Source organism: Rhincodon typus, chromosome 39 (assembly GCF_021869965.1).
Source record: "Rhincodon typus isolate 14 chromosome 39, sRhiTyp1.1, whole genome shotgun sequence".
In the NCBI taxonomy this organism is placed as follows: Eukaryota; Metazoa; Chordata; class Chondrichthyes; order Orectolobiformes; family Rhincodontidae; genus Rhincodon; species Rhincodon typus.
Window position 1 is genome coordinate 2,607,282 of NC_063370.1, and position 10,863 is coordinate 2,618,144.

The 10,863-nt window shown below is 47.5% G+C and overlaps 1 protein-coding gene across 1 annotated transcript in view; it reads left to right on the top strand.

The window, feature by feature from the left end:
* Positions 1 to 320: 320 nt before the first annotated feature.
* The window catches only part of LOC125487285 (kunitz-type protease inhibitor 2-like), a 31,336-nt gene continuing 20,793 nt past the window's right edge, over positions 321 to 10,863 (top strand). The window contains exons 1-3 of the mRNA XM_048618195.1: positions 321 to 408; positions 4,942 to 5,112; positions 9,473 to 9,526. Coding sequence (XP_048474152.1) covers positions 321 to 408; positions 4,942 to 5,112; positions 9,473 to 9,526 — 313 coding nt within the window. The remainder of the gene's footprint in view (positions 409 to 4,941; positions 5,113 to 9,472; positions 9,527 to 10,863) is intronic.

A 10,863-nucleotide genomic window follows, 5' to 3' on the forward strand; every position in this document is an offset into this window, starting at 1 on the left:
GGCTCCCTGATTGGGGCTATTAACTGGTCCAATCAGGGAACTCATACTGTATAAGGTCTTCTGTCATGACGATCCCTACATCGCTGAATGCATAGGAAATGCAGGGTTACAGGGATAGGGTAGGGGGCTGGGTCTGGGTGGGATACCCTTCGGTGGGTTGGTATGGATTCAATGGGCCGAATGGCCTGCTTCCACACAGTAGGGATTCTGTGATTATATTTACAGGACAATAAGAGGGGTTTAACGATAGGACTTTAAGGCAATTGCAAAATGCTGAACCTGCGAATATCAGAGCCACTGGAGGGACAGCAGACTCTGAAATGGGGGGCAGTAAATGTGGGAGAGCAGTGACAGTGCCCCACCCCCTGAGCCAGGAGGACGCAGGTTCAAGTCCCACCTGCCCCAGAGGTGTGTCACAACATTTTGGAACAGGTCTATGATTAGAAAACAAAAACAAACTGGAATGCAGTCCAAGCTGGGAGGGGCGGTTAGTTATAAAAACTGTCTGATTGCAGCAAACACTTGCTGTTGGGAGAGCCCAGGGTGGGGAATGGTTTATCCTCAGAGAGGGTTAGGGTGGAGCCAAAGGAAACAATTTGAGACTAGGGAGGGCTCGCTGCTCCAATTTGACTTTTTTTTAAATGCTTTCCTAGAGCTCAGTTTTTTGCTTTCTGTCTTTTGTCTTATTGTCACTGATTTAGTAGCCAATACCTTGTGATAGGGTGAGGGTTTTGATAGGGTTACCACACCTTTTTGACCCTCTGGATCTTCCCTGCCCTTTTAACTGCTCCATGGTGTTCTCTTTAGTCACATGTCTCGGGTAGTTTAGGAGGTGAAACGTGTGGATTCTCGTAATTGCAGTCTCATCACAAGACCCACGTCCTGGCTCAACGTGGGATGAGGCCATTTGATTCATTGGTTTTACTGCTGACTCTACCAAGAAACAATCCAGTTGGTCGCACCCCCTGACTCTTCCTCTGTATTCCTGCACTTCCTTTCCTTTTTGATGCTTTATGTTCCAGACCAATCATCTTTTTAAGACATTCCAACACATGATATTTGAATCATAGAATCCCTACAGTGTGGAAGCAGGCCATTCGGCCCAACAAGTCCACACCACCCCTCTGAAGAGCATCCCACTCATTCCCCTACCCCCCCTGCATTTCCCCATGTCTAACCACCTGATCTAAACATTCCTGGACAATTTAGCATGGCCAATCCACCCTAACCTGCACATCTTTGGACTGTGGGAGGAAACCGGAGCACCCGGAGGAAACCCACGCAGACACGGGGAGAATGTGCAAACTCCACACAGACAGTCGTCTGAGGGTGGAATCGAACCCAGGTCCCTGGCGCTGTGAGGCAGCTGTGCTAACCACTGAACCACTCAATCAGCTAGGAATATATTCACTGGAATTTAGAAGAATAAGGGGTAGGATCTCAAAGAAACATATAGAATTCTGACAGGCTTGGATAGGGTTAAATGCTGGAAGGATGTTCCCTAAGCACTGGGGAGTCCAGAACCAGGGGTCACAGTTTCGGGATACAGGGTGGGCTATTTAGGACTGAGATGAGGACAAATGATTTCACCCAGAGAGTGGGGAGCCTACGGAATTCTCTGCCACAGAAAGGGGTTCAGGCCAAAACATTGAATGCTTCCAAGAATGAGTTAAATATAATTCTTACAGCTGAAAGAATCAAAGGATATGGGGAGAAAGTGGGAACAAGATATTGATCAGCCATGATCTGGACTGTTGAATAGCAGAGCAAGCTTGAAGGGCTGAATGGCCTACTCCTATTTTCAAGGTTATAGAGTCACACAGCACGGAAACAGACCCTTCAGTCAAACCAGTCCATGCTGATGTGTTCCCAAACTAAACTTGTCCCACCTGCCTGCTCCTGGCGCATATCCCTCCAAACCTTTCTCATTTGTGCACTTACCCAAATGTCTTTTAAATGTTGTAACTGTACTCCCATCCACCTCTTCCTCTGGCAGTTCATTCCATACACGAGCCATCCTCTGTGTATTTTTTTAGAAAAAAGTTGCCCCTCATGCCCTTTTTAAATCTTTCTCCTCTCGCCTTAAACATATGCCCTCCCAGCCTTGAAATCCCCCACCCTAGGGAAAAGACACCTGCCATTCACCTTATCTATATCCCTCATTATTTTATAAACCTCTGTAAGGCCATCCCTCAACCTCCTGTGCTCCAGTGGAAAAACAAAATGGTCCCAGCCTCTCCTTGTAACTCAAACCCTCCATTCCTGGAAACATCCTGGTAAATCTCTTCCGAACCCTCTCCAGGTTTTAGACACTGTGTGTAGTCAGTGGGTCATAGGTGCATAATGTACAATAAGGCACAAAACTCAGCCTGTGCATCTAAGGCTACTATATCATAGTTAGTGTTGTAAATAAACTTTGAGATATCTGTCTCACAAGAGCCTGATTATCTCCATATGTCGTGTAGTGTAACCTGTAGCAGACTACAAACCCAATCTGTTCCTGCTGCTCTTTCCTGGCTACACTTTGTGTAAAAGGCAAAGTTTTTTCCCCATCTCTTTGTGTCCAGTTCTTTCATCAATTGTTGTACATCTTTCCCCTTTGATGAATGGCCCTTCAGCTAACGGAGACTGTTTTATTGTGATTTGTTCTTTCGAAGCTGTCGTGGTTTTTAAAAAGCTCTCTTGAGTTTCCATGCGCTCGTTAAAGTTGTAATGATACGATGCTGAAAATCTGGAATTAGGAGCCATCAGAGGAGAGCTCCGCAGGTCAGGCAATGTCTTTGGAGGGAAGCACCGTATCGTTTCCAGTCGCTGGCCTTTCACCAGAGCAACTGGTCATAGGGAAACAGGAACAGGAGGAGGCCATTCGGCCCGTTGAACTTGCTCTGTTATTCAATAAGGTCACAGCTGATCGTCTTCAATGTCGTTTATATCCACTATCACAGAATGCTCTCTCCTCCCACTGCTCCCGGCCCCCTGGTTGTCTCTGGAACCCGTGATTGTTTGAAACGAGGGTCCCTGTGTTCTCTGTAGCAGACTCCGAGCCTGCATCTGATTTAACTGGTCTGTCAATGGGATGAGGAATTACTGTGACCTCGAGTTAGCCCTGTGTGTGTGAGTGTCAGCATTCTTGTCTCTCAGAGTCACAAGGTTGTGGGTTCAAGTCCCAGACCAGAGATTTTTTTTTTATTGCTGTGGGTCTGGAGTCACATGTAGGCCAGACTAGGTAAGGACAGCAGAGCGCTTTCCCTGATGTGAGCCCAGATGAAATTGGCAATGGTTTCATGGTTGTCATTAGACTGTTAATTCCAGATTTTTTTTTATTATTGAATTCAAATTCCACTATTGGCTGTGGTGGGATTTGAACCCAGTTTCCCCAGAACATTACCTGTGTCTCTGGATTAACTGTCCAATGATAAGGCCGTCGCTTCCCCTTAGCACAAAGTCCTTGACTGACAGTCACAGTGCGGGGCTGGGGGAGTGCGAGACCGAGGGAGAGTGGTGCTGAGGGAGAGTCCTATCTCTGTGTAAATCCCTCTTTTCAATGCTGTTGGGCTATCCTCCTTTTTAACCACCCTCTTACTCTTATATACTGCAAGAGAGCTTTGGATGATTATTTTGATAAAATGAACTTGGGCGGGTTTGGAGGAGGGCGAGAAAGTGGGAGATTGGCACTGGGTCCTGATGCTTGTTCATAGAGCCATTGCAGAGACAGAGGGGCTGAATGGCCTCCTCCTGCTCTATGACACTGTGTAATGAGGATATGTAGCAGCCAATTTGTGCACAGTCATCTCCTATATGCAGCATTTGTGAAAACGACCCAGAGAATCTTTTCTTTGACATTGAACGAGGTAGAAGCAGGACCTTGGGGAGACATTGTTCGTTGAAATGGGGGCTTGGGAACCTCCCCCTCTGCCCCAGGGAACGCCTTGGGTTTGGATCTTGTCTGAAAGGGGGTACCTCTGACAGTGTAGCACCTCCTTGATGCCACGCTGGGAATACCAGACTGGATTGTGTGGATCGCATCTCTGCAATGCGGCCTGATCCGGGGTGAAGAGCCGTCCCTGAGTGGCAGTAGGATCCTCGCAAGTTTCACGGTGTCCTGTGCAAACGTTCAGAAATGTGGCATGTGCCATCAGTGTCAGTGAGTGACCAGCAGCACCCCACACCCTTCGGTACCCACTGTCATGGGCCAGATGTCTCGGACTTTTTGTTTTAATGCTCTGCTTTTAATTTTAAGACTTTGCAGTCACAGAGCTGTGCAGCACAGAAACAGACCCTTTGGTCCAACCTGTCCATGCTGACCAGATATCCTAAATTAATCTAGTCCCATTTGCCAGCATTTGGCCCATATCCCTCTAAACCCTTCCTATTCATATACCCATCCAGATGCCTTTTAAATGTTGTAATTGTACCAGCCTCCACCACTTCCTCTGGCAGCTCATTCCATACACGCACCACCCTCTGTGTGAAAAAGTTGCCCCTTAGGTCCCTTTTAAATCTTTCCCCTCTCACCTTAAACCTATGCCCCTCTAGTTTTGGACTCCCTTACCCTGGAGGAAAAGACCTTGACTATTCACCCTATCCATGTCTCTCATGATTTTATAAACCTCTATAAGGTGACCCCTCAGCCTCCGACGCTCCAGGGAAAATAGCTCCAGCCTATTCAGCCTCTCCCTGTAGCTCAAACCCTCCAACCCTGGCAACATCCTTGTAAATCTTTTCTGAACCCTTTCAAGATTCACAACATCCTTCCTATAACAGGGAGACCACAATTGCACACAGTATTCCAAAAGTGGCCCTAACCAATGTCCTGTACAGCCGCAACATGACCCTCCCAACTACCATACGCAATGCAGCGGCATGCACTGCACTGAAGTTAATGAAGGTCATGCCCCAGCGATTAGCTCCAACCTGACGTGACTTTTTGTTTCCTTGCAGTGGATTGTCTCAGTCCGTCTAAGACCGGCCCGTGTCGTGCATGGTTTCGGAGGTGGTTTTACGATGTTTCCTCCAAGACATGCAAGGTGTTCACTTACGGGGGCTGCTTACCGAATGGCAACAACTTTCAGAGTGAGCTGGATTGCTTGAAGCATTGCCGTGGGATCACAGGTGAGTGCCGCAGGTAAAGGGAAAGTCGCCACAATAGTACCAGACCAATGGTCATTACACTGAGAGGGAGAGAGACGACTGCTGGTGCTTTAACCTGAGGGTCCCTACACCTCGGGCGAGGGGAGAAGTTGAGAAGGAGAGAAACCTCAGCAGGTGTGGGATTTGAATCCACGCTGTTGGGCGTCATGAGCAGAAATTGCTCGAAAAACCTCAGCAGGATCTGGCAGCATCTGCGGAGAGAAATCAGAGTTAACGTCTTGGGCCGAGTGTCCCTTCCCCAGAACTCAGTCTCACTCTGCTTTGTAAACCAACCACCCAGCCAACTGAGCGAACTGACACCCCCGGGTGCTGCAGGAGAACGCAAGAGAAAGCTCGAGATCGAGTACGTTCCTGGTATTCACACCTCGTAAGGTCACCCCTCAGCCTCCGACGCTCCAGCGAAAATAGCCCCAGCCTATTCAGCTTCTCCCTATAGCTCAAACTCTCCAACCCTGGCAACACCCTTGTTAATTTTTTCTGAAACCTTTCACAACATCCTTCATGTAGCAGGGAGACCAGAATTGCACACGGTATTCCAAAAGGCAGCACCTTGGAGAGATTATAGGAATGTGAGATCTCAGACCAGGAGTTGGCGATTCACCCCTTGGAGCCTGCTCCTCTCAAGGATGGGTCTGACTTCCCCCTATTTTGAAAATATGAGGTGGCACATAGAATATAATCCCTACAGTGTGGAAACAGGCCCTCTGGGCCAACAAGTCCACACCAACCCTTGGAGCACCCCACCCAGACCCATCCCCATATAACCCACCTAAGGTACACCTCCCTGAACACTATGGGGCAATTTCCCATGGCCAGTCCACCCTAACCTGCACACCTTTGGGACTGTGGGAGAAAACCCATGCAGACACAGGGAGAACGGGCAAACTCCACACAGACAGTTGGCCGAAGGTGGAATCGAACCCGGGTCCCTGGCGCTGTGAGGCTGCAGTGCTAACCACTGAGCCACCGTCAGTTTTTTAAAAAAAAACACTGATGAGGAACCATTGAACTCTCCGAGAGAAACAGTCTCTGGAATTCTCTTCCTCAAAGGGCAGTGGATGTTAAATCTTTAAATATTTTTAAGGCAGAAGGCAGCTGGATTCATGATGATCACGTGGATGAAAGATTACCGGGGAATGTGCAGGAGTGTAGAGTCAAGGTCAAAATCAGGTCAACCATGATCACTGCACTGTTTCCTACATTTTTGCAGATATCTCTCACTTCGAAGATACTTTCTTGGCTATGAAGCCCATTGGTGTGCTCAGAGATCATGAATGTGCTATATCAATGCAAGTTTTTGTTGCAAAACCGAAGGAACTGCAGATGTTGTAAATCAGGAACAAGAACAGAAATTGCTGGAGAAGTTCAGCAGGTCTGGCAGCATCTGTGAAGAGAAATCAGAGTTAACGTTTTGGGTCCACTTGGGGACCCTGTAGCCCTCCGGACTCAATATTGAGTTCAATAATTTTAGTGCCTAAACTCTCCCATGTCCCAGCCCCCCAGCCCACACATCGGGCCTTGTTACCACATAGCCTGCCACTACACACCCCCTGTTAGTCACTAACAGTCCCCATTAACAACTGCTCACCCTCCCAGCCTGATCGTTAGCAACTCCTTCATCTGTCCAACTGTCTCTCTCTCTCTCTCTCTCTCTTTGGGCTCTATCCTATCGTTTACTCCCTACCCCACCCATCTCCCTATTTTCTGCATATAAACTGACGCTTTCCCAGCCACCATCAGTTCTGAGGAAGGGTCACCGGACCTGAAACGTTAACTGATTTTTCTTCACAGATGCTGCCAGACCTGCTGAGCTTTTTCAGCAACTTCTGTTTTTGTTCCAAGTTTTTGTTGACTGTGCGTTTTACATGTATTTATTCATTTGTGGGATGTGGGTGTCTCTGGCTGGGCCCTACATTTATTGCCCATCCCTAATTGCCCCTTGAGAAGGTGAGGGTGAGCTGCCTCCTTGAACCGCTGCAGTCTATGTGCTGTAGGGTTGACCCACAATGTCCCATAGCGGGGGAATTCCAGGATTTTGACCCAGCGATACTGAAGGAACGGCGATACGTTTCGAAGTCGGGATGGGGAGTGGCTCAGAGGGGAACTTGCAGGGGGTGGTGCTCCCATGTATCTGCTGCCCCTTGTCCTTCTAGATGGAAATGGGTGGTGGGTTTGGAAGATGCTGTCTGACGATCTTTGGTGAGTTTCTGCTGTGCATCTTTTAGATGGTACACACTGCTGCGACTGAGCGTCGGGGGTGGAGGGAGTGGGATGTTTGTGGATGTGGTGCCAGCCAAGCGGGAGCTGCTTTGTCCTGGATGGTGTTGAGCTTCTTGAGTGTTGTTGGAGCTGCCCCCATCCAGGGCAAGTGGAGAGTATTCCATCCCACTCCTGACTTGTGCCTTGTCGATGGTGGGACAGGCTTTGGGGAGACAGGAGGGGAGTTACTCGCTGCAGGATTCCCAGCCTCTGACCTGCTCCTGTAGCCGCTGTGTTTATGTGGTGAGTCCAGCTGAGTTTCTGGTCAGTGTTAACCCCCAGGATGTTGAACATGGGGTGTTTAGCGATGGTAACATCACTGAATCTCAATGAAAATACTTGTCCATGTATTTGTCAAGAAAGTAACAGGATTATTGTCAATAGTTAAAACTTTTCCAGACCCCCTAGTTGCCAAACCCAGCAACTGTATCTGTGACTTATCACATTTGTCCTGCTCCTTGTGGGTATGGGGTCTTTGGTGTTTGAGAGTAGTTGGCATAGTGCACTTCACCTACACTTCCCAGAATCTGGTCTACTGTATTCGCTGCTCACAATGTGGTCTCCTTTACATTGGGGAAACGAAGCGTAGACTTGGCGACCGCTTTGTAGAACGTTTACGTTCTGCTCGCATAAAAGACTCTGAGCTTCCAGTTGCCTGCCAGTTTAACGCACCACCCTGCTCCCTGGCCAACATCTCTGTCTCTGGTTTGCTACAGTGTTCCAGCAAAGCCCAACGCAAGCTGGAAGAACAACACCTCATTTTCCGCTTGGGGACCCTACAGCCCTCCGGACTCAATATTGAGTTCAATAATTTTAGGACCTAAACTCTCCCATATCCCAGTCACCCACCCCACACACCAGGCCTTGTTACCACATAGCCTGCCACTACATACCCCCTGTTGTTAGTCACTAACAGTCCCCATTAACAACGATTCACCCTCCCAGCCTGATCGTTAGCAACTCCTTTGTCTGTCCAACTGTCTCTCTCTCTCTTTGGGCTCTATCCTATCGTTTATCCCTACCCCACCCACCTCCCTATTTTCTGTATATAAACTGACGTTTCCCCGGCCGCCATCAGTTCTGAGGAAGGGCCTCCGGACCCGAAACATTAACTCTGTTTTATTACTTCACAGATGCTGCTGGACCTGCTGAGCTTTTCCAGCAATTTCTGTTTTTGTAGCTGTTGGTTTGTGTGCTATCATTATTCCGAAAGTTTGTAGGAGTCTTGGAGTCAGTTCCGATATGTTTCTAACAGGGTAGGGTGGCCAGAGTGTTGGGGTGTACAGTGTCGTTTTGGTGTTGTTTGTTTGCCAGACATCAGTGAATGAAGCTGAGATAACAAGGTGTAGAGCTGGATGAACACAGCAGGCCAAGCAGCATCAGAGGGATACCCTTTGTTTGCAAAGACTCTGTACAGGTGGTCCACTTTAGTTTTTGTGTAGCTCTGGGCTGTTGCAGTGTGTTATTGCTCATTTAAACACTGCTATGTTTGTGGACGCTGGGGTAGTTACTATCCACCATGACAGACTCGACCATATAAATTCAGAACTGAACAAAACAACTACATTTCAAAAGAGGCTAGACAACAGTGAAGGTGTCATGTAGCAGGGAGACAAAATATTTGCATGAAAACCAGTCAGCTCAGCAAACCAACCAAGAGCTGTAGTGTGACTGTCGACAGAGAAACTATTAAAGCCAGCAAATTTATAATGTCCCGTGTGGGTGAGAAAGTGTAACAATGACCTTTTTGTGGGTTGGCCAAAAAAAAATGCAAGGAACTGTAGATGTTGGAAATCAGAAACAAGAACACAAACTTCTGGAGGAACTCAGCAGGTCTGGCAGCTCCAGTGGAGGGAGAGAGCAGAGTTAACGTTTCAGGTTCAGTGACCCTTCATCAGAACTGGACTTGAAGCGTTAACTGTGTTTCTCTCTCTGCTGGACCTGCTGAGTTTCTCCAGCAATTTCTCTTTCTGTTATTAATGGATTAGGTCCTGTTGAGTGTGAGATTTTCAGTAAAATATGTGAACAGCGACAATGACCTAAAACATTTTGTTTTAAACAGTGCCAGCAAGTAACTCAGTGCCAGTATCAAGCAGGAGTATCATGGGTCTCAAAGGTAAGTGGAACTATTTTTGAAATCAAATAATTTCTACATGCCCAAATATTTCTGGTCTCTGTGCCCATGGTTGAGCACTTAATAAGAGGGACTGTGAAGTTGAACTTTATTTCGTCATTTTTCTGCCCTTTATAATCTACGTTTTAGTTTATTTTTCTGTGTTTTAAAATGTTGCTGGAGAGTGGCAACACCATACAATACTTTCCACTGTATTTTGTAACAAAATGCATGTGACAATAAATAAATCAGTTAAAAATAAAATCAATAATGCCAGTTTCTCACCAGAGCTCTGTGAGATGGTTGCAGCAAAGGGATCTGAAATAAGGTCACCCAAAATCTCCTAATGTCTTCAACACCTGTTGCAATGTTGGATTTCAGGTTGTTAATGATGGTAATGAGCATGTTTGTTCACAGGATGTGGACTTTTTAAAAAAATTCATTCACGGGATGAGGGCGTTGCTGGCCAGGCAGCATTTATTGCCCATCTCTAATTGCCCAGAGGGCAGTTGAGAGTCAGCCACATTGCAGTGGGTCTGGAGTCACATGTAGACCAGACCAGGTAAGGATGGCAGTTTCCTTCCCTAAAGGGCATTAGTGAACCAGATGGGATTTTCTGGCAATCAACAATGGATTCATTAGATTCTTAATTCCAGACTTTTATTGAATTCAAATTCCACCAGCTGCCACGGCAGGATTTGAACCCAGGTCCCTAGAACATTATCTGGGTGCCTGGATTAATGGCCCAGCAATAATACCACAAGGCCATTGCCTCCCTTCTCATTGCAAGCTAGGCCACCCCTTGCCTGTCCCTAATTGCCTCTTGAGTGGCTTGCTTAGCTATTTCCGAGGGCAATTGGGAGTCAGCCGCATTGCTGTGGGTCTGGAGTCACGTGTAGGCCAGACCAGGTAGGGATGGCAGTTTCCTTCCCTAAAGGATGGGAATAAGGACAATGCCAACGGTTAATGACGGTTTTCATGGTCACCAACACTAGCTCCAGTTGAATTCACAATTCAGCGGGTACAGTGCTGGCTATTAAACCCATGGCTAACCTGTGTGGTGCCACACCTCAGGGTGAGAAGGAGAGGCCTTCGTCATCATCTCGGCCAGTGCGAGTATTGAACCCACACTGTTAGTGTCACTCTACATCACAACCGTGCTGTCCAGCCAACTGAGCTAAACGAACCCCAGGGGGGCACGAGGAAAAGCTCAAGTTCTGATTGGTTCTAACTCTGACCTTATCACAGGTTCCTCATTTTTTTTATTTTAATTTCCCTGCAGTGGCTCAGAGAGATTGTAGGAATGTGGGATTGTGGAGCAGGGGGATTGTAGGAATGTG